A 22,401-nucleotide genomic window follows, 5' to 3' on the forward strand; every position below is an offset into this window, starting at 1 on the left:
CCATTAAATAATAATGGGCTAGAATATAATGAGTTTTTAACTCTTTAGAGAGTTTGTCTCTTTTCAGATGCAGGGTTCTTAATGTAGACTTGGAAGATGGATTTAGTTCCTACTCTGGGCTAAGAGCTATGATGGATGTAACGCTTCAGAGCCTTTATTGACTTCATGCTGTTTTGAATAAATTCTTTCTCTTACTTTCTTACCTGAAATCAGTATTCAATGTGTAAGCATTTCACAGAGTTGTTTTAAACCTGCGTCATTTAAAACTTCCAACACTGTGACAAGAATTGTTTCACATAATTTCTTCCCTCTATTTACCATTTACATTTATCCTGGAATCCTCATTCCCTACTTGGGCAGGCAACTTTCCCCATAGACCACTGTTCTGTGTTTGACTGTGTGCATATTGCTCCCAACGCCGCACTGTTGAGGACTTACTTTTTTCCCCATCAGATGCCACAGCACATGCATCCTGCTTGCAGTTGATGATGCAGCCACAGGGCAAGTGGGTCCAGTGTTTGGACAAAACAAACACTGGGGTTACAGTGGTGGCCAGCAGGGTTAGTAGAAAGCTGAGTGACTCGAAGGGAAGGCTCTGAAAACCCACCATGTGCTGGACCACCATGTGGATCTGCAAAGGCAGAGAGCTTCAGACACATCCCAGCATCGCATTACTTCCCCCGGCCTTTTCCCAAGCATACTGCCCCAGACCCCTTCTCTTAGCCTCTTCACTGCATGAAAGCCAGAAGTTCTGCTTCTGGGCTGGCACCCTGGCTTGAGTGGTGGACCACTGGAATCTCAGATGCTCCAGATAATAGGACTCTGGGGTTTATACTCCTGAGTGCCTGGTCTGTGCCTGCTGCCAGCCCAGGTCTCCACCAGGGAAACACAGTCCACAATGTGGGACCTTACTGGGAAAGCAGACAGGTGGCTGTGAAACCTCAACCTTGTCCTCCAGGTGACCCTTTGTCATATCCTGGACCTTCACCTCCATCTGGGCCTGCTTATCATAGCCACCTCTCAACTGGGATCCCACCTGGAGGCTTGAACAAAAGCCTGTTTTGTCTCCTCTCCTCTCTCTCTACTTCTGATTGAGCCTCTCCTCTCTTCCTGCTGGGGATGGGCGTTTCCTCCTCACCAGGCAGGAATGGAGTGGAGGGAAGGGAATAACAGCACAAGGTTGGGGAAACAACAACAAGGACACCCCCACCCCCACCCCTTTTTATAGCTACCTCCTTTTCTGAATACTGCCAGATATTGCTATGAGAGAAGAGAACACACTTGGCCATGACAGAGCTAGGAAAACTAAGTATCGTACCAAAGCTCTCCCCGCCTCCACCCCAATTTTAATTTTGAAAGAAGCATTTGGTATCAAAGGCTGCTCTGCGGATTAGCGCTACCCTTCACCTGCCTTCCTCTAAGTGCGTCTCTAAAAACCTTGCGAGATACATTTGGAAGCGGACTCTCGGTGACTCCCCAAACCAGGGACGCTGATCCCAACACACACTCACACCGTCCGGCACACACACCCGCGCACTGTGAGCAACTGCACTTTTACCATCATGGGAAGCCAAAGGATGACTTTTGTCAGCGCTAGGATCAAAGAGAAGCGCTTCTGCGCTATGCTCACGGTGAAGCTCCTGGTGCCATAGAGAGTCCCCGAGTTCTCACGCCTGCAGGCTCCAGCCCCAGCGGCCGCACTGCGCCCCTGCCGGCGCCCGGGCTCGGCCCTCGCTGGGGGACCAGTGTCTGAGCTCGGGGAGCATCCCGCAAAGCGATGCAGGGCAGGGCCCAGAGCATCATCTGGGGACAGGGGAAGCACTCTCTCCCCGGTTGGAGGGGTCCCGGGAGTGGAAGTTCCGCGGGAAATTTCCTGGTAGTTGGCATAGAGTCTCAGCGGCTCCTCTGAGCACAGCAGCTGGTGAACGAGCGGGACCGAGAGGCCGGCGAGCAGTCCGAAGGCTGAAGTGTACACGGCGAAGAGGAGCAGCACGTAGGAGCTGGAGCAGTCCGCCAGGCAGCCCCACGGCGTGCGCACGAAGGCGCCCCAGCCGCACAGCGGGAGCGCCGAGAGCAGCAGGCTGGCGGCCCACACGGCCAGCGCCACGCACAGCACCTGCCCGGATCCTCTGGACGCTGCCTGGCTCCCTACAGCCCTGTGCATCGTGTAAAAGTTGTATGAGACTAGGAGAGTCGCCTTCAAGTTGCTTGAGAGGCCCTGGCATATGTAGAGTAAGGCAGAGGTGGTGCATAGAGACTGGAAGTAGTCAAAGACCTCGTTGGGCCACTGCAAAAACATGAAGATGGTCACCGACAGGACGCTCATGAAGTCATCCCCAGACCAGGAAGCCACAAGCATGGACACGACAGTTCTGTTCTGCATTTTCAGCAGGGAAACTAGTGAGTAGATGCTGCCTGCCAGGGCTGCCAGAGTCAGTAAGCATGTCAGGCAAAAAAGATAGATATTCAGAGTTCCTGGTGGATTTGAAAGGTCTGTCGAATTATGATTTTCTTTCCATAGGCTAGAGTCATTTCTTGATAAGTTACTGAGAAATACAGACATCGTCCTTTGTCAATATTTAAGTTCCCTTTTGGTGAGCCTGTAAATATTCTTGGAATAAAGCATGGCTGTTGGTTGCAAGTCAGATCTCATTTTTTTACCAAGTTTCCCTCTAGATGTTCCCCCGTCAGTCGAACAGAAAATGGTCAGGCATTTTTCCTTTAGGTCTGACTCAACCCATATTTAAAATTGGATTCCATTTAAAGCATCAGTAAGAAACTTTTCAACATTCCAATTAAAAACAAGCAAACCAAAACCTCCTTCCTGAGACCATCAGGTTTCAAGCATGAAAGCAAAAGCTCCTCAGGCAGATTAGAAAAAAAAGAAAAATGCTGTCTGGATCCTCTTATGGAGCAAAGCAGTTTGTAGCTGGAGAGAAACTCTATTCACTTTTTAAGAGCAGTAAAATGATGCATTTGTTTCCAGAGCTGGATTCAAAGGCAGAGAGGTTATCAGGTAGGTTTCTGCTTTGCGGGTTCAGAGAGAGAGGGAGAGGGAAGAGGAGAGAAAGGGACAGTGAGAGAGAGAATGAGAGACACAGCACAGCTCCCCTTCTGAAGCGCTGTGTTCTTCACCAGCCTGTGATCCTGGAGCTGCAGGAAGGAGGGAGGAGTCAGCTCCAGGCAGGGGAGTAGCAGGAACAAAAGGGAGGGGGGCTCAGGCTGTGAGCGGAAGGATACCCATCTCCTCAGCTGCCTCATTCCAAATGCACCGCGCCCCTGCCAAGCCCTCCCCTTTGGTTTTAACATATGAACCTGCCCAAATACTTGATTCGGCTTCATGTGAATGACAATTACCATCTTTGAGAAGTCTGAGCCGTGGCTAGAAGGGGCTACTTTTATTCTTATCTTGATCTCTCTGATTCATAATCCACTGGAGGAAGAATATTATCAATGCCACTTTTGAAAGCATAGGATGCACCAGCTTTGTTTTTCAAAAAAAAAAAATACAGGGTGGGGCAAAAGTAGGTCCACGCTTCTGAGTACACAAAACAGTTTATTTTTGTATTATTATTTATTAATTATTGTATTATTTTCCACACAAAAAACTGTAAAGCTACTTTTGCCCCACCCTGTATATGTTGTACTTAATAAAAGTGTCATTATGGTCCTCATTACACTCAACAAGATTTTGCAAAACCTTTGGATAGAGACATAGGAGCTTTAGGCATGTAACTGTTTTCTGTCAATGTCATCCAGTTAAGCAAGCTGCCATGTGAATAAATATTATTTCTAGTTGTTAAAGTCAGATGACATATAGGGCCTAAAAGGGAGGTTACCACACAAAAACACGTTTAGCCAGAGTGTTGCCAGGACTGTTGAGTAGAATAATTGCATCTCTGAACTCATTTAAAAAATTGTCAGCGTTGCAAGACGAGTGGCTTGGCAAAGAAGTAACTGACAGCAGCAGTTCTGGTCAGCCATTTCCCAGGATGCGCCGGGGCAGCTACCCTAAAGCCTTCCTCCTGGGTCAGCCCCCTGGCCTGAGAGCTCCCTGCCCCCACACAGGGCTGGGCCGGCATGGAAGCAGGGGAAGGGAAAAGAGAAAGTTGATAGGATTACCATCTAAATGAATGGAAGTGTATGTGATAGAGCTCTGAGCATGTCGTTCATTTTAGAGATAACTGAAGCTACATTTTGAACCTGAATCTGTTCAGGTGGAAAGTGATTGTATTAGTCATTGCCAGCCATACCCTTCAATAAATGCAGTAGGCGTTTTGCTATTCTTGACATGTTTTATTTCCCCTTCACTCAGCAAATGGAAACACAACCACCTGTGACAGCTACATCAGCACTCTAGCTCCCCCTACTGATAGCAATAGACCTTGCAGTGTGGTGTGAGGCAAAGTCTGGGGGAAGTTCATCTTCAAATAATGTTGCTTCAGAAAGCACAAAAAGAGAAACATACCTTATTTTTGACCATATTCAGAGTTCTGCGGCATGCTGTTCTGCCTCTCCTCTCAGATCTTGTTCTTTCCTGCCATAAGCAAAAATATTATTTAATATGGTCTTTAATTCTGGATTTTCATTTGGGTAGGACAGTAAGTATCACATTCCTAAAAATGAATAGAAAATAATAGCTGTTACAATATCATTTGAGGAAGAGGGACATTCCCTCTATCATTACCATCATTTCTGGGTTTTCTATTAAATATAAACTTGGAGAAGAGATACATTACCACCATGTCACCCTCGTCTCTAAGCTGTACCAAAAGAGGCAAGAATGTTAGCACATATGCAAAGGTTTGTGGTAGAATTCCAGCCAGTGGGGAGCTAGGAGAAATAGCTGAACTTGACTCCAGACTCTACAATTGTTGGCTGTGTAACCTTGGGCAAAGGTTCTTATACTTTCTCTGAGTGTCTGCTTTCACATCTGTAAAATAAGGGGGCTTGAATGTATTCTTTTAGGCCCTTTCAAGTTCTGAAATTGGATGATATAATATTTAAGTAATTCAGGTAAACTTTATCTTAATCTCCTTTTCTGCCTACTTTACAATAACCAATATTGTCATCAAATAAAAGGTGGAAGCCTATAAGAGCTGATTCTAGGACTCTGCATGCTTCCTCTCTCCCTATATGGCATGGATGCCCTTATCAATATGAAGATGGCATAAGATTCAAGCAGCCTGAAATGTTGGGCCAACTGAAGGATCATGGTTGCCCTAGAGATCTGGGTAAACCTATAGTAGCTTTGTATGAGTGAGAAGTAAAAGTTGTGGAAGTCACTGAGATTGGGTGTTGCTTGTTACTGGGTGGTAACCTAGCTCATCCTGTTATAGCTAGGTACACTGTTGTCCCCACACAGGTCAGAAGTGGTGGAGCCAGATTTTAAAATCATAGTCTGGTTCTGCATTCTTAATCAAAACACACACATTTTCTAATTGGCCCTTCTTAGCACCTCATGCTTGGGAACATTTCCTGTGGATGTTAATAATCATAAAGTTTTTTGGTTTTGCTTTCCTTTCTCAAAAAGCATGTTTGAAATATCTCATTTTTCAAAATTTTAATTTATAAATAACTGTTTACCAATCTTGTGTTTTATAATACATCTATATTATATACATATACATTTCTTGAAAATTGTAAGCTCTTCCCTTAGTCATAATCTCACTTTCTTTACAATATCCTCCTGAGCTAATAAGAATAATAAAAGAATCGCTCTAAATGTCTTTCATGTAACTTTTAGAAAACTAAAAGGAAAGGTTTCTAAGAAACCCCTTTGTGCCTTAAAATTTTTTATTGAGTTGTTGTGAGACTCATTCCTCTGTCTCACAATAAAGCTTCAATTATTAAAAAATTTTGCCCTCAAATTCCTTAATAATATGAATTAATATCTATTTAAATAGAAATTCAGATTATTCCAGAACAGCTTAGGTGAAGACTTATTTTTTGTTGTCTCATTGCCGCTTTGGTTATCTTAAAACATATACAAAATGTAGTATTGCAGACTATAAGATAATCCATGGAGAATTACATGGCAGTGATTTCATTAGACTTTCAGTTTGTGAAGTCGTTGATGCAATTATACCTTTGCAAAGCACTGCAGGCTATTCATTTTTCTAAAAGTCTACATTATACCTGAACATCCTCAGAGTAGGAAATGGCATAAAAAAATTCTAGTTGAATATGGCAAAATAACATCCATAGTAATGTGGGGCTTTGGCAATAATATAGTAAACACAGGACCAAATGGAAACATTTAATCTTATTTTTTGAAAATAAAAAAGGCATCATAGATAAAGTTAATCATGAAGATATAATTCAATATTTCTCTGTTTCTAGAAATATAGTGTTATGCAACCAAAATATTTTAGAGGACCAGGCCCATTTAAGACTCTTACTCAATCGCCAAAGCTGAAGTGAAAGATCTTATAAATTATCCAATCCATATACACATATATTTATAACACAGAAATAAAATCTAGACTTTATAAACATGTATAATAAATATATGAATTTATAACATATATGATTGCGTGTATATTTAGATCATATAAAATACATGCATACTCTGCTTTAGCTGATGGTTTTCCAAAAAAGTGACTATCAACTTAGCATCAGAGGACAATCCAAATGCTATAATTTATTTTCTTCTTTTTCATTGTCTCATCAGAAACCTACAATATTTAATACTGTCTGATTACTATGAGTAAAGACACAATTTAACTTGGTTCCAAGTCAAAGATATTAACTTCATGAATCTAATGTTGAAACCTGCTAAATATATTGTTAACCCAAAGTTAACACAAAGTTCTCTCAAATGGGAAATTCTATGATTTTTTTTAACCTGTTCCCTGGATGAGACAAAAAATTGGAGGTATTTATGTATGTATATCTATATATACCTTTGCATGTTCATATGTTAATGCAGAACAGCTATAGAGAGAAATGATGTTTGTTATTAATGTTCACTGTGTATTCAGTTTTACTCATTCTGGGTAAAGGCCTTAACTGTGGTAATTATTAAGGTCCATCTAGCCATTAATAAAGATAATATCTGGAGGAGAGTTCTTATAGAGAGCCCTGAAGTTGTTGAATAAATTAAGAATGACTGAACCCATCCTATAGAATAAAAATATCAACAATGTGTAGCTATTTTAAACATTATTATATGCTATGAACTTTCAGTCATTCATTCAACATCTATTTGAGAACCTGAAAGTCAGACAGTGTGCATTAGTGGCAAAGAACATGATAGTTTCTGTCCTTGTGAAGCTATGGCCTAGTCATTTTGCATACTATCTTCTTCCTTAAATTCCTCTCTGAAAATAACCTTTCATCCCAAGGAATTCAATACAGTAAATATCTAATGCTTAGGATGAAAATATCTTGATGCACAACAAATTGACCAAGCCTTAAATTAGTAATGGGTAGTGCAAGGGAACCCTCTTGTACCTTATTTTCACAGGGTTCATTTGAGCTACAAGATTTCAAAGAAATTATTTCACCATCTCAGTTATCTCAAAGGTAGAATAATATCTTTAGCCAAGTACTATCACTACAAGTGATATACAAGGAGTTCTGATATTAATTTTTAATTTCTTTTCACTAGGGAGCTGGTGAAAACTTTTCAGTAGCTATGAGAAGACTTCTTGGTTCTGGGCTGGTCCAGGTTTCTTTTCATCTGGTCCATGTTATGTTGACCCTTAATCACAGTGTGCCCCCCTATCATTCCTGTCCCATGCCAGTGTGTGCTGGGATATTGCTTCCTTTTAAGTAAAGCCTTTCTTAATATTTTCAGAAACTTCTCAGTCTCTACATCTATAAATAGTTAACATTCACTTTAGGTACCAAAACTTCATCCCCCATGTTCTCAAAGATGGTTGTTCTTCCAGTCCTTTGCCTAGTGAATGCCACTCGTTGCCCTAGGAGTGGCTTCTCTCTCTGAGCTCAGTGCTATGACTCTGCTCTCTAACCTGAGCACTCTGTCCTGTAGGGGCATCATCATCTTGCCTTGAGGTGATATCTGGGGCATGGTAATGGGTAATATGTTTTAGCTCATGTGTTTTGGCAGGAGGAGTAATTTCCTTATTAAGGTCCCAATTTACTTAACTAAGTAAAAACAGTGCCTTTGAAAGATTTCTCGATTTATTTTAGGGGTTGGCAAGCTGTGCTTTCCTTTTGTAAATAAAGCTTTATTGGAACATAGCCATGCCCATTTGTTTGTCTTTTTATGGTTATTTTCAAGCTACAACAATGGAGTTGGACACTGAAGAGTTAGTTATAAGAGAGACTGTGTGACCAACAAAGCCAACAATATTTACTATCTGGCTTTTTACAGGAAAAAAATTGTTGATCCTTGATTTAACTAAAATAGGAGCATTTCAATGCAAAGTAATCTTCCATTGGTAGAATGTTTGAGTCATTTGTGAGATTTAGACACACCCACATGTTATGTATTCTAACATATGTAATAATATATATTATATATATTATATATAAATTATATATAATTAATAATATCAGTAACAACAATGATAAGAATAAAATGGCTAACATTTATTTAGTTCTTATAATGCATTGGACATTTTTATAAGTTATTTACATGTAATAATAATCTAATCCCACAATCCTATGATGTGGGTATTAGTTTTAGCCTAATTTTTCAGATGAAGGAACTGAGATGCAGAGAGTAAATTGCCCACCTAAAGTTACACTGCTGGTAAGTGAGGGGGTTAACCAGAGACAGACCCCTGGATTATGGAGGCAGGATTGTACGTACTTTATTTTTCTGCCCCATTCTCTAGATTTCTTGACTTCGCAAACATCCTGTGAGTCAATAAATCAGGATTGTTGGGGAAGAGAATTTCCTGAGGCAATCCAAATTTCTGAGGCCCTAACTCTAATAGAATCATAGAATGATGTAGTTGGCCACCTGCTCTTTCTTTTCATTTATAGTATCATTGAGCTGCAAGGGTTTTAAAGAAATGATCTCAGTAGCTCTTACTTCCCTAAGGGAAGTGAAATTTTACCCAGACTCTAACAACTGAGAAGTTAGTGCATGCAAGCAAAATCAATTGTTCGAGGTGATACTATAATTCAGTGACTGAAGTGGAAATGAAATCAGCCTGCTTACTTTTCCTCATTTGTTGTCTACTCACAAAGGCAGAGGTGGCTCTGTGCTTTGTAGTGAGAAATACCCCAGGGTTTTAGATGTATTTAAAATAAAAAGGTTATTTATGGATTTTTAAAATTTTGAATGAGAGAGAGACATGGTAAGGGATTCGAAATAAGAGTCCTGTAAAGGTGAAAAATGATATTGATTCTCTGATCACTGTGGTGGAGAAGCAGTGATCTGACAACCTGAATGTGATTTCTAGCTCTCACTGGGCTTGATTCAAATCCTTCAACAAGCCATTTAATCTTTTCTGTGGCTCAATTTCTCTGTCTTCATAGACAAGATAATAATACCTATCCTGAAGAACTTTAAGAGCTCAGATGAAAAGCATCATGCAAGCATAGAGTAATTAATGATGAGTTTCTGATGTACTTACTTCCATGACTGGTAATTTCCTTCAAAGTGAAATAATACACGATCACCAACTCCAGATTCTCTGGTAGACGACGATAATGGGGAAGCTGTGTAGGGAGGCATCTATTTCCTTCCTTTCCTTCCATGTCCAGTGCATATCAGAGCCACAAAAGTCTGTACATTTTGTGCCATTTCCCATATAATGTTCAAATTAATAAAATGTTCAAGGAAAAGAGGAGAGAGAAAAGGAGTGGGGGTAGGGGGAAGAGCGAGAGAGAGAGAGCAGACCCCAGGTATTCTGGGCTGATATATTCTGATGGTGGTAGCATTGGGGTTGGAGGGCATATGGCCAGCCTAGCAAGGTCAGGGGTAAGAGACAAAGTGATAGATACAGATTCCATATTTTAAAATTGATTTGTCCCAGAAAGAATTTGACATAAAAGCCATTAAGTCAGACTTGAAAATGGGTTAAATATAATGGCAAAGGAATGGAAACAAACAAACAAGAAAACTGCGAAAGAAAACTGTGCCCTCACTGTGCAGAAGTAATGACTAGTCACAGCTTCATGTGTACACACCAGTGGAATCTATGTACATATGTAATATACTTATATCTTATGCTTTTATGAGTCAACTCCTCTTGGAGATCATGTCAGCACTTCGTTCCTATTGTACAGCTGTTTTGCATGTAACTGTACGGATGAACTATAATTTGTTTAATTAGTTCCTTATTGAAGAACATGTAAGTTTTTTACCCTATTATTTTTTCTAAAAAATAATGCCTTGTATATAGATCAAGACATCTTTTTGTAAAATAAATTAACATTAGAATTGCTGGGCCAAAGTCGCTTTAAAGTTTGACAAATCTGACTATGTACCAGTAACAGTAACATAAGTATAAATATATTAAGATTGCCTGTTTCTCCCACATTCTGAGTATTATGAATTAAAAAAATTTTTTTTGGTCAATCTGCTAAATTAAAAATATTGATTTATAAGTGCTTGTTGTATATGAAGGAAAGGAGAACTTTATCAATGGGTATGTAACTGTGTTTGTTACAGTCTTAGCTGTGTGGGTGGTGAGTTGGAGGTAGTCTGGGTGCTCATACCTGGAAGAGAGGGTACATAAAACATGGTGGGAACACACAGACCCCAGTGAAAAGTACTGGTCAGTTGTACACAGAGCAGTATGGATGAATCTTAGAAACGTTGGTGCTTAAAAGAAAAACCCCACAAGAAACCAAAGGGAAATGTATGGTGCCATACTGTTTATGTATGTTAGAAATAAATGCACATGAAACATCTACTCAATTTTGTAAAGACATATACTACAGATAAAAATGTAAATATTAAACACAATAATTAAATCCCTAAGGAGTAAGGGAAATGGGAAAGGGTTATGGAAATAAAAGTAAAAAAGTGAAATTTTCTATTTTATCTCAATTTTTAAACATATTTGCATAGAGTTGAACAAATAATTCTCTAATAATTCTTACAATTTTTCTATATCTTGGTTATTTCTCTCCTAAGTTGTGTTTTGAATATTTGTGTGTTAGCTCTTTTATTTCTTGATTAGATGGAAGTGGGTAACCTAGTTTGTTGCCTTATGTGAAGCACTAGTTCTGTTTTAGCTGAAACCCACAGAAGTGTTAAGCTGTTTGTGGCGGAACCAGATGGTATTTTCCAAAGTGGTTCAAAACGGCAGCCCCAAACCAGAAGTGGTTAGGAGTGTTTCACCAGCAGGAGCCAAGGGAACTACTTAGATAGAGAAGGTACGGAAGCAAAGAGAGAAAATTCTTGATTGGCTGTAGCCTAAATCCTTGTTGGCTGTTTGTGATTACTTGTACTTAGGTCTCCATTTCCTAACCTGGAGACAGTTACAGGCTTAGATTTGGGGTTGCTTTTGTAAGACCACCACAGCATTCAAGCCACCTCCTTCTGATGGCCTCCTAGTTTAATTAATTTAACAACAGAGACATGAATTTGTTTTAGTCATTTTACTACCTTCAGTACAAAATTCACTTAGGAAGCTTCATTAAATATGGAATTTTATTCTCTCTTTTTTATTCTTTTTTGGAGAAGGGTGGTTTGTTTTGTAGAGGAGAGTTGAGTAAAATATCTTTTCGCCGCTGTTCATTTGTTGTTTTTTACCACTGTTTTTGATTGGAAGTCCTGCTAATAAATATTTTAAAATACAATTTGAAGATAATAATGCTGTTGAAGCCCAAGTTAAATATATAGAACTTAAGAATTTATTTGCTTCAAGTTAAAGCAAAGAGCCTATGTTGTGTCCATATTCTATAGTAAAAATTATTTGAAATACTTTACAGAACTCCAATTTTCTCTTTATAATTGTATTATCTTGAAGATTCTCAGATTCTTGGAATCTACTTAAAGGATTGTTAGAATGAAGCCAGAAATATTTTTTACAGAATTTGGTTCTAATGGGATTTATCGTATTTTTAAAAAGAGCATTTGTGATTTATATATATAATACTAATATAAATATTATAGTCAAGTTTTCTTAAATAAAGCCAATGAATAGTATCAGTTACTAAACAACTGATTAATATTAAGCATAAAAATGGATTTCATTATATCTTGGTAATGGATGAACCATTCTATAAATAATGATTATGAAAGAGCAAAGGAAACCCTGCATGATAATTTTCTCTTTTCTCAGAACCACCTGGTAAGAAGACTTCAGGTAGGATTGTGTCTTCCATAGAGCAGACACACAAAAATAAATATTTGTTTTATTGAGTTGGAGTTGCCTTTGTAAACAATAAAATCCTGAAAAAACAAGGCTAAAGATTAAGTCATAGCATCCTGTTACATTAGGTCAGATTCTCAAACTCTCTGAAAAGAATTTGAGTGTCTTGAACATGGCTTGAAGTTGAGGCTGAGAGGAAACATTCTAAATAAGAGGATCTTGAAGAAACTAGATATGGAAAGTCTGAGAGAGAAAAATTTTAGTGTTTTGATGATAAAACTAATAATGGCTTATATTTATTGAGTGGTTGTTATGTGCTAGAGTCTGTTCTAAGTGCTTTCCTTATGATAGCCACTTCTCAGCATTTACGGGGCTTTCATATGGAAGTGGCATTAGATTTATACTTTGCTTCTCAATATGGAGAGAGTAGGACTAAGTTGTGGAGATCAGAAAGAGGCAGATTTAAAGTGAATATATGAATTTTAAAAAGAACCTACCAGAACTGTTTGACATTTAAGTGAAGATCTCCTGAAGTAGTGGGATTCCCTATCATGGAAAGTGTTCGAAGAGTTCCTGGGTACCCACTGGCCTGGGCCACTTCAGAGACAATTCATAATTTCAATTGAAGGTCAGACTGAGTGACATAGAAAGCCTATTCCAGTTCTGCATATCTGTGATTCTAGAATCCATTTCCTGAATCTCATTAAAGAAAGTAATGCATCTTTAGAAGTAAAAATGTAGGCTTTCAATATTGAGATGTTTTAAGTTATCAGTAGATTTAAATTTAACAAGATTTTGGAACACATGTTAAAGTAATAAAATCGCAAGCTAGTTAGTATTTGATTAATAAAACCAGTAAAACCACTGGTTTTATTAATTAAATATATCTCCAGAAGAGAATTTTACTCTACTATTTACATAGCTAATAACAAACATACAACACCCATCATTTTATTGAAAAGACAACAAGCACATTATGAGACTATAAAGTAGTTTTTTTATAGTTCCACTTTTCCACAATTAAGCACATGCAATACATAAACCTTCTAGCTCTTTAGTTTAGGTCCTCTCTCTCTCCCCCACGAGTGGCATAGAGGCAAAATATAACTGGAACTTCTTGTTTTCTCAGAAGGATTACAGAAATGCTCTCTTTTATTATACTCTAGCACCCTTAAACAATGGTGCATCTTAGTATATTTTTCTACATAGCATTTGATTTTTTTAATTTGTAAAGTGATTCACAGTTTACTAAGTAATTTCACCTGCATTTTGGTCTTGTTTACTCTTCCTACAGTATAGCTGATTTAACAAATAGTTACTAGTACTTCCTATCATTTGCCTTTTTCATATGAAAACAGATCATTGCAGTATCTACATTTCAAAATTTTCAGTGTGTACAATATAATAATTTTCTATGGCATAAAATTTCTCCAAAGAATTTTTTTCTGGTCAAAAACTCTCTTTTTTGGAAAGCTTATATGAGTCTCTTCATTTTAATCACCATCATGAGCATTTGACTCTCTTGCAGAGGACATTTTTAATAAAGAACAAAGTTTTTATGATTACAAGTAGATAACAAAACTTGCAGAGTTTGAGATGCTGTGTGTTCAGCTGGATTTACTCACTGGCTAAATGTCTTACTCCTATGCAAAAGACTTCTCATGTACAAATTGGGCAAAACTGATAAATTAATACATGGCATGAACCTTATGGATTGCTTAGAAATACTCAACATAATGAGTGTTGCATTGGAAATGACAAGCCCCAGCTATGTCAAAGAGAAAACTCACTTTCAGTTGCTGAGAGTTACTTTCAGATTTGGAGTGTTTATTTGAAGTAGATGTTGACAGAAACATGATATTTTATGGGGCTTTACAGATATTGATAATATGGAAACTATTCCTTGTGGAATTGGCAGAATATTCGTTTCTGTCTTAACTGTGGTTCTGAAGCTGTGCCTTTTATGGCCCCAATAGTAGCCGGGCTGTGAGTAATATTTGAAGAGACGCTGGAGGTTTGCCTGTGCTTTGCAGATATGGCTTGAGTGCTTTAGAATCTGGTAAAGTGTTTCTCTGAAGATCTCAAGAGCTCTAGTATAGTGAACTTTTCTGCCAACTGAGACTGAATTTAAGAATGATTAGAGAGAGCATACAGAAGACATAGAAGGTTTTGCGGTAAAAATGTCAAATAACATGCCTCTCTGCAAAGAGTTAGATTGATTGCCTAGAGGCACTGAGCCTTTGTGAACCAAGTAAACAGATAGATCAGTTTCCACGGTTTAAGCCTGAGTTTAGCAGAAATCCCTAGATGTGCGTGTGCATTCGCATGTAAACACAAGCGTCATAGAATCGCAACTCATTCTTCTCCCCCGCCCACTTCAGAGTTAGTGATTTGTCTTAAGTATGGAGAGTAACCATAACCCAGATGACCGGTGCAGGCTTTTAAGTTTTATTAATAAATTGTTCAAGAGCAAAAGAGGTATTGTAACATTCTCGAGCTAATTTTTATAAAGACTCTAGAGACTTATGATTTTCACAGCATTTTGCTATTACAGAGTTGTGATGGGTGACTCAAAGTTAAACATAAATTTAGCCTGGTGCATTAAGCTCTGTTTATTTTGAAATATCAACCAAAGTTCGCTGCCACCAATCTAATGTCAACTAAAATCCCAAATCTGGGATGCTGAAAGAGGAGAAACTTTATTCAAGAGAACAGTTTGCAAACCAGGGGAAACAGCCTCCCCTGGAAATTGAAAGTGTGCTCCTGCATGACAAAAGGGAGGCTGCCTTTTATAGCAAAAGGTCCCATCCTGGTTCCCAGTTGCTCCACTTTTATGCAAATGAGGAATCCAAATTTGCACAATCTGATTGGTTGTCTTTGAGCATTCTGATTGGTCGTAATGGAACTGCTCTGATTGGTCAGTATAGATGCAAATAAGGCCAGTGGCTGCACAGTTCAGAGTGAACAGGGCAGGTCTCAGGCGATTTGCTGAAAGATGATACCAGGAACTCCTTTATAAGGGTTGGCTCAAGACAGCAGGAGCACAGTGCAGGAGGCCAAAGGTTCAGTCTGTAGGTTTTTCCTGACATGCAGCATGTGTGAGAGTCTCCTCTGTTTGCAGGCTGCTAGACTCTAGATATGCATTTGTGTCTAGTTAACCATGAGGAGTCCTTGGCAGATACATTCCTTTTCGAGGTCAACAGTAATTATCCTAAACTGGGTGTTAGTTTATATTATTATAAACAAATGAATTTTAAGAATAGACAGTATTATTGCAAAAGTTTCATGAATTAAAAAGAACATTTTATTTTTCCTTGGAAGAGCCTTAATTCTCAATATGCTTTTAAAATAAAAGAACTATAGAGCTTCAAAGGACTTTTCAGATAGTCAATGCCTTATTTTGGACAGGTGGAAACATGCTTAGAGAGGCTAGGTGACTCACCCAAGTTTGGAAGCTAGCTAATGGCAGAGCTGGCCCTGATTACAAGTCCATCAAGCCTCACATATGCTTTAATTTCTTTGGAAGCATTTATAAGATTATGAAATTTTCCTATTCCTCTGCTTGGTTAATAGAAACTGCTTCAGACTTTCTGTGGCTCTAAGTCTCTTTTTTCTCTCTCCACTCTGACTGTCAGTCCCACCTTCATTTCCCTACCTCTGCCCCTCCTAGCATCTCTGATAGATCCTTCTGCAGGCCCAGACCCACCTGATTTTCTGGTTAGATCGGAATGAGGTAAGATGTGTAGTGTAATCCTACATTTTCTGCCTCCATGTAGGGACACTTTGGCTTAAATCACCATCCCCAAACTGTTTATTTCCTCTTGGAAGATATCATATGAAATATTATTTTCTATTTAGAATAAAAACCAATGAATGAATGAATAAATAACCCATCATTAGTTCATTTATTCAACAATATTTATTGAGCAATTACCATGATTCAGAAGGTCAGGAGTGAGGCCAGAGAGTTTACATTTCTAAAAAATTCCCAGGACATGCTGAAACTTTTGTTCTGGATACCCTGCTTTAAGAACCACTGGCTTACCCACTTTCCTTATTCCATTCTCTCCTTTCTGATCACTCACAAAGTCTCCTGAATATTACCTTCTAAATATCCTCACATCCAACTTTCCTCTCTGTTCACTTGTCTCTGTCCTAATTCTCCCTTCTTGAAATATCTTTCGGTGTTCTTGCTTCCAGTCTCACCCACTCCAAAACTGCCAGAGTAATCTTTCTAAAAATTTGTATGTTAATACCATGACTCTACAAGTTTGAATTATTAATTTGAAGTATGAAAACTAATGAATGGCTCTCTTTATTAGTCAACTGTATTTCTAGTACTTATTCCATATTCTGCCCAACTCCCCTGATTATTTCCTGACCCCCAAGAAAATCTTAGTACATCCTTTCCATTCATATAGCGTGAGTGGCATTCACTGTATTTACACAGCGGTCGTTTAGACAGAGGTATTTTCTCCATCCTGCACTATAGGAGGGGATGGTATTGTACCTTATTTATCATTGTAGACCAAGGATGTTGTACAGGGTTTGGAGAAAGAAAGAGTCTGATAATTACCTGCTGACTTAGTGATTTGCATTTGTTAGCTAATTTACTCTCAGTTCCTCCGGTACCTTTTGAACAACTCTTTAGTGAGGCTTTGAGTAAACTAAAATGTATACTTAAACATTACCGATGTTATTATCACTATATTGATGTTTTCTGATACAAACTGCCTTCTGAAATAAATTGAGACTTTTTGAAATCTTAACCATCTAAAAAACATCAACACTTTTCCCCAGAGGAGAATATTATAAGCCATTATGCAAACATAATTTAAAATACTTAAGTTTTGATTTTCTTCTTGTAGTCAGACACATTTTACATATGCATAGCAGAGTAAATTATGGTCTTTCAATAATGGGATGTGTTTATGAGATTAGGCATACCATTAAAAAAATTATCCTGTAACTGTGATGGTGAAATTTTTTTCAGTTTATATACGTTGTAAGAACTTGACACATTCTCACATTGACATTGGAAGGAAGGCAATATATATTTTTAAGAACTCAAAACTAAATGTGACAGCTGACTAAAATTAATCACTATAACAGATACTCTAAATTTTTGTATACAAATTTAGTTTGGATTTAGGATATAACTTAAATTTATAAAGGCCAATGTTACCTTTTATAAACTAGGCTTAAAACAGAAGTTTCCTGTTTTCTCCATATGATGGATATTTGTTTTCTTGTTTGTTTGTTTTTGGGGGGGGTATGTTTTGCTGCCCAGCGTTTATTTTTCTACGTATGGTGAAACACCCCAACTTCTCCTCTACTGTGTGCAGCAATGATGTTACTGTCATGGTCTCAATTTACCATGTCTTCAGGAAGATTCCACTTTGTCTTTTCAGCATAATCATCTTGTATGCTACACTGGTCAAACATTTAATAATAATAACCACTATTTGTTGGACAACTTTGATTTGCAAGACAATGACTAAGCACTCTGTGTATTATTTGTAACCTCATAGCAAAACTGTAAGACAAGAGTCATAGCAACATCTCTTTTTTTAAAAAAAAAAACTTTTAACATGTTTAGAATTGTGATTCTAACCACAAAACTTAACCCAAAAAATGTCATCAAGGTCAAGAATTCACAAACCATGTAATTGTCTTTCAACATTTCAAATTCTAAAGATAGATTCAACAACATCATCAATAATGTAATGATTATTTACTGCTCAGTCACTGTGAGATGCCTTACTCGTTATTGTATTTAGTTTTCACAGTGGCACAGAAGGTAGTATGTACTCTCCTACTATGCAGATAAGAATAAAGCCTCAGCGAGGTTAATTTCTACATGCTGTATCCCTCAGCTAGTTGATGGTGGAGCAGAAATTGAAAATCATATCTGCTTGAGTACAAGGCTCATAGCCTTTTCATTAATACTACACTATCTTGAAATTGCCTTAAGAGAGTAAAAATGTACTTCTTTTTCATGGATTAACCTCATCTATTTCTTTTGAGTTATGTTGCATTAAAATAAAATCTAATATCTGATATTTAGTTCACTATTTGTTGGATACTAGTATAACATGACTAACCTTCAAATAAATAATTTCTTTTATATTTGCCGTAATATGTATGTTGCTAGCAGTCAAAGAAAACATTGATTTTAATATTGTCTGCACTTTGCTCGAAGCATTGTTAACTAAAGTAATACATTCACATTTGTCCCATGAGTGTACAGACCACAATGAATAATGTACTTATCAAAAATAATGTAGCAAGCTATAAATAGGGCATAATTATGTAGAGTGAGTTATGGTGTTTAAAATCAGGATCTGACATAATGTCAAGTAGGAAAAGGGAATGAAGCTGCACATGCAATACAAGATCATTTATCCTTTATGAATCTGGTGAAAGAGCACTGTTAAGGTATCTAAAGTGCCTTTGGGGAAAAATATGTATTTTCTTTGATGCCCGTCAGCAAAAAGCACATTGGCACAGAAAGAGAAGCTATGATAAGTACCTATGTGGTCTATTTCTGTTTGTTTGTTTGCTTATATTGTTCTTTAGATTCCACGTGTAAGTGAAATCATATGGCATTTCTTTCTCTGACTGACTGACTTTACTTAGCATAGCACCCTCTAGGTCCATTCATGCTGTCGCAAATGGTGAGATTTCTTTTTTTTTTTTAATCCTTACCCCAGTATATATTTATTTAGAGAGAGAGAGAGAAAGAACATCAATGTGAGAAGGAAACATCGATGGGTTGCCTCCCAAACGCACCCTTGTGCCCTGACTGGGGTCAAACCCCCAACCTCTCTGGCTTGCTCTCTCTGATGAAGCAGGCTGCCATGCTGTGCGCTGCTCTGTGGAAAGCCCTAGTGAGGAGGAACTAAGGGCAACCTCCACCAATAGCCAGCATTGAACTGAGGTCCTCAGTTCATCAATGGCAGAAAGGAATCTTGCTAACAACCACGTGAATGAACTTGACCGCTTGATTCCCCAGTCAAACCTTGCTGCAGCCCTGGCCAGTGCCTTGATTTCAGCCTTTGAAGAGACTCTGAGCTAGAGCACCTGCATTCCTGACCCAGAAACTGTGAGGTGATAAGTGTTGCTGTTTTTGTTGTTTTTAATTGATTTTAGAGAAAGGGAGGAAGTGGGGAGAGAGAGACATTGATTTGTTGTTCCATTTATTTATGCATTCATTGGTTGATTCTTGTATGTGCCCTGACGGGATCAAACTCGTAACCTTGCAGTATGGGGATGATGCTCTAACCAACTGAGCTACCACGCCAGGGCCTGTTGTTTTAAGCTACTAAATTTTGGGCTAATTTGTTACCTAACAATAGATAATTTAAACTCATTGTTTTAACCAATTCACATGAATCAACTCATTAATTCTTGTAATAACACTATGAGGTAGACACTGTTTTTAACTCCATTTTACAGATGAGAAAACTGAAGCACAGTTTCAGGTCTGGCCAAAACTTAGCTGCTCCTCTGTTCTTGGATTCATGGTCCTCTTCCAGCTCTTTAAAGTTGTCAGAATTCAGTTCCCTGTGGCTATATGATGAAAGTACCCGTTTTCTTTTCTTTTTTTCTTTTTTTTTAATTTTAAATTTTAATTTTTGTTTAAAATATTACAGATGTCCCTTTTTCTCTCCAATGACCTGTTCTACCCCGTCCCACCCCCCTCCCCAGTCCCTCTCCCCACCATTGTCCATGTCCTTGGGTTGTGCATATATGCATATAAATTCTTTGGTTACTCTCTTCCCTTCCACCCATTCACCCTAGGCTTGGAGGCTGCAAAGCTCCCTCCCCTCGGGAGTGCCGACGGCATCCAAAAGCAGGGATTTCCCATTTTCTTACTAGCTGTCATCCAGAGACTATTCTCAGCGGCTGGAGGCTGCCTACAGTTCCTTGCCACATGCCTTTCACAGGCAGTTTACAACACAGATATTTGCTTTATTCCAGGCTATCAGGAGCATCTATTCTGTCTTTTAGATCCCCTTTTAAGAGCTCGTCAGATTAGAATGAATTGAAATATAGCCTTCCTTTTAATGAACTCTACTGATTAGGAAACTTAATTACATCTGCAAAAATCCCTTTGTTATATAAAACAATATAATCATAGAAGTGAAATTCTATCATATTCATAGGTTTCATCAAGGGGATGGGTCACTGGAGGTCATTTTAGAATTCTACCTACCAAATATATTTGTTCTTCGAGTCTTTAATTAAGCCTGTTTTTATGTAGTTGTAACAATGTAGTACATTTAAATATGTATATCTTCCTTTCAAATCTATCATATCATAAGCATTTTCCATTATTTTGTAGGATTCATAATCGTAATTTTAATAGATTTATAATGTACTATATAAAATTAAGTTTGACAAATTTTCCTACACATGTTCATGTCTAATCCTGGGGAAATTAAGATAATTAATTTTGAAGTGAGACAAGTTTCTTAATTCTTGCTTAATTATGCTTAACATAATGCCTGACACATTGAAAACGTTTAAACATTATCAATATCATTATAATCATTATGATTTATCCTGACTTCATTTTCTCTTTACTGCAGATTATTGTAGATCTATTTGATACAAAAGATTTCTGCTTCATGTTGGTGAGAATGCAGAAATATTTGGAATATGAAGAATATTCAAATGGTAATTTGAGTTTTGTTGTTCTTTTTTACTAGCTTTGTGACTTAGCTCATCTGTAAAATAGAGATAGTAATATGCAGCACACAACTTCTTGAGAATGTGTATAAGAGGACAAATAGTATAATTATTACATAATTGATACTCAATAATTTGATTCATTTATCTTTAAAGTTCATTAAAATATTGCAGGTACTTTGTACAGTTACTTATAGTCAAAATTCTTATTAAATTGTCCATATTTCTCTTACATTCAGAGTTTATGGAAATAACAAAAGTTTATAAAAGATGAATTATAAAATTAAAGCAAGTTTGATTTTAAAAGAATAAAGCAATGAGCTGTTTTAAAGTAGTTTCCTTTATGCTCCAAACAAGATCTGTAAATAAGAATATACAGAATTTTGTAGTTCTCACATTTCTTAAAGATAAATAAATAATAAACATACATATACTCTTTAAAAACAGCCATTGTTTTTAATGAGTAACATATTTTACTCAACCATTTTCCCTGTAGGTTCCCTGAAGCAAGCATAAAAAAATGCTCATTCTGTTCAAAAAGAGCTTCTTTCGTTTTCATTTACCATGTTAAAATTCATTAATTGCTGTATTTTCAGTGCATTCATCCTTATTTTTCATCGAGATTTTGCCATATTTTAGTCTGAAACATTCGCATAAAAACTGCGTGAGCTAAAATGCTAAAATGTTCTGTAATTCATTGCATGCTAATTAAATTCAATGGTATCGGAATCTTTTAGTTTTCTTTTTACAGGAAGATATCTACAGGTAATTGATGGAAATGTTACCTTTGGAGAAACATTTATGCTCATATGCATTATAAAAACAAAACAAAACAACTTACAAATTTTCCCACCAAGTTTAATTAAAGGTATTTTATCTTAGTAAAACCGTTCATAAAATGGGAATGCCTCAAACAACCTTTTTGCACTCATGATGATGTTCTGTGACAGTAGACAAGTGATCAATCACTTCAGAAGGCAGGGTTCCCTAGGGTGCTCAGCACACCACACAGTGGGGCGCCATCCTGTGTGGCAGTTAAAAGCAGAGTCAATTGGCTCTGAATGAACATGCCTCTTGGTTCCTCAGTTTCCTCATCTATAAAATGGGGAACACATTGTCTTGAAAGGGTCTTGTGAGGAAACAGTGAGACCATCTGTATAGAGTTCTAAGGCCTAGTATATTGTAAGTGCTCAAAGTTAACTTTTATTCCATTACTATAACTTATAGTACGATTTTATAGTCAGTTTCTGAAAAGCTAACCCATTGCTTTTCTAATGCCTCCCTGATGACATTTCTTTGAAGAAAACCTGATAATATTTAGACGTTAAATTGAACTGTGGCTGCCAAGACTCAATTCTGATGGGGTTTCTCTATGATTTATTGCCAATCCGCATTGTAAATGAGAATGGGGAAGACTTAGTTGGCCAGGGAAGGGAATTTAAAGCTGTTTTCTTTTAAATGG

At 37.6% G+C, this 22,401-nt stretch overlaps 3 protein-coding genes across 4 annotated transcripts in view; 2 read left to right on the forward strand and 1 right to left on the reverse strand.

The window, feature by feature from the left end:
• GPR149 (G protein-coupled receptor 149) overlaps positions 1–3,155 on the reverse strand; it is a 36,954-nt gene extending 33,799 nt beyond the window's left edge. The window contains exons 1-2 of the mRNA XM_081138079.1: positions 1,559–3,155; positions 439–631 (exon numbers count right to left, since the gene is read on the reverse strand). Of these exons, the coding sequence (XP_080994205.1) occupies positions 439–631; positions 1,559–2,563 (1,198 nt within the window). The 5' untranslated portion in view covers positions 2,564–3,155. The remainder of the gene's footprint in view (positions 1–438; positions 632–1,558) is intronic.
• Positions 1–22,401, forward strand: part of MME (membrane metalloendopeptidase) — a 578,791-nt gene that overhangs the window by 201,783 nt on the left and 354,607 nt on the right. The gene's annotated exons all lie outside the window — the stretch shown is intronic.
• Positions 1–22,401, forward strand: part of LOC308557545 (uncharacterized protein) — a 227,081-nt gene that overhangs the window by 40,141 nt on the left and 164,539 nt on the right. The gene's annotated exons all lie outside the window — the stretch shown is intronic.

The sequence above is a fragment of the Miniopterus schreibersii genome, assembly GCF_964146895.1.
Source record: "Miniopterus schreibersii genome assembly, chromosome: 5".
Taxonomy (NCBI): domain Eukaryota; kingdom Metazoa; phylum Chordata; class Mammalia; order Chiroptera; family Miniopteridae; genus Miniopterus; species Miniopterus schreibersii.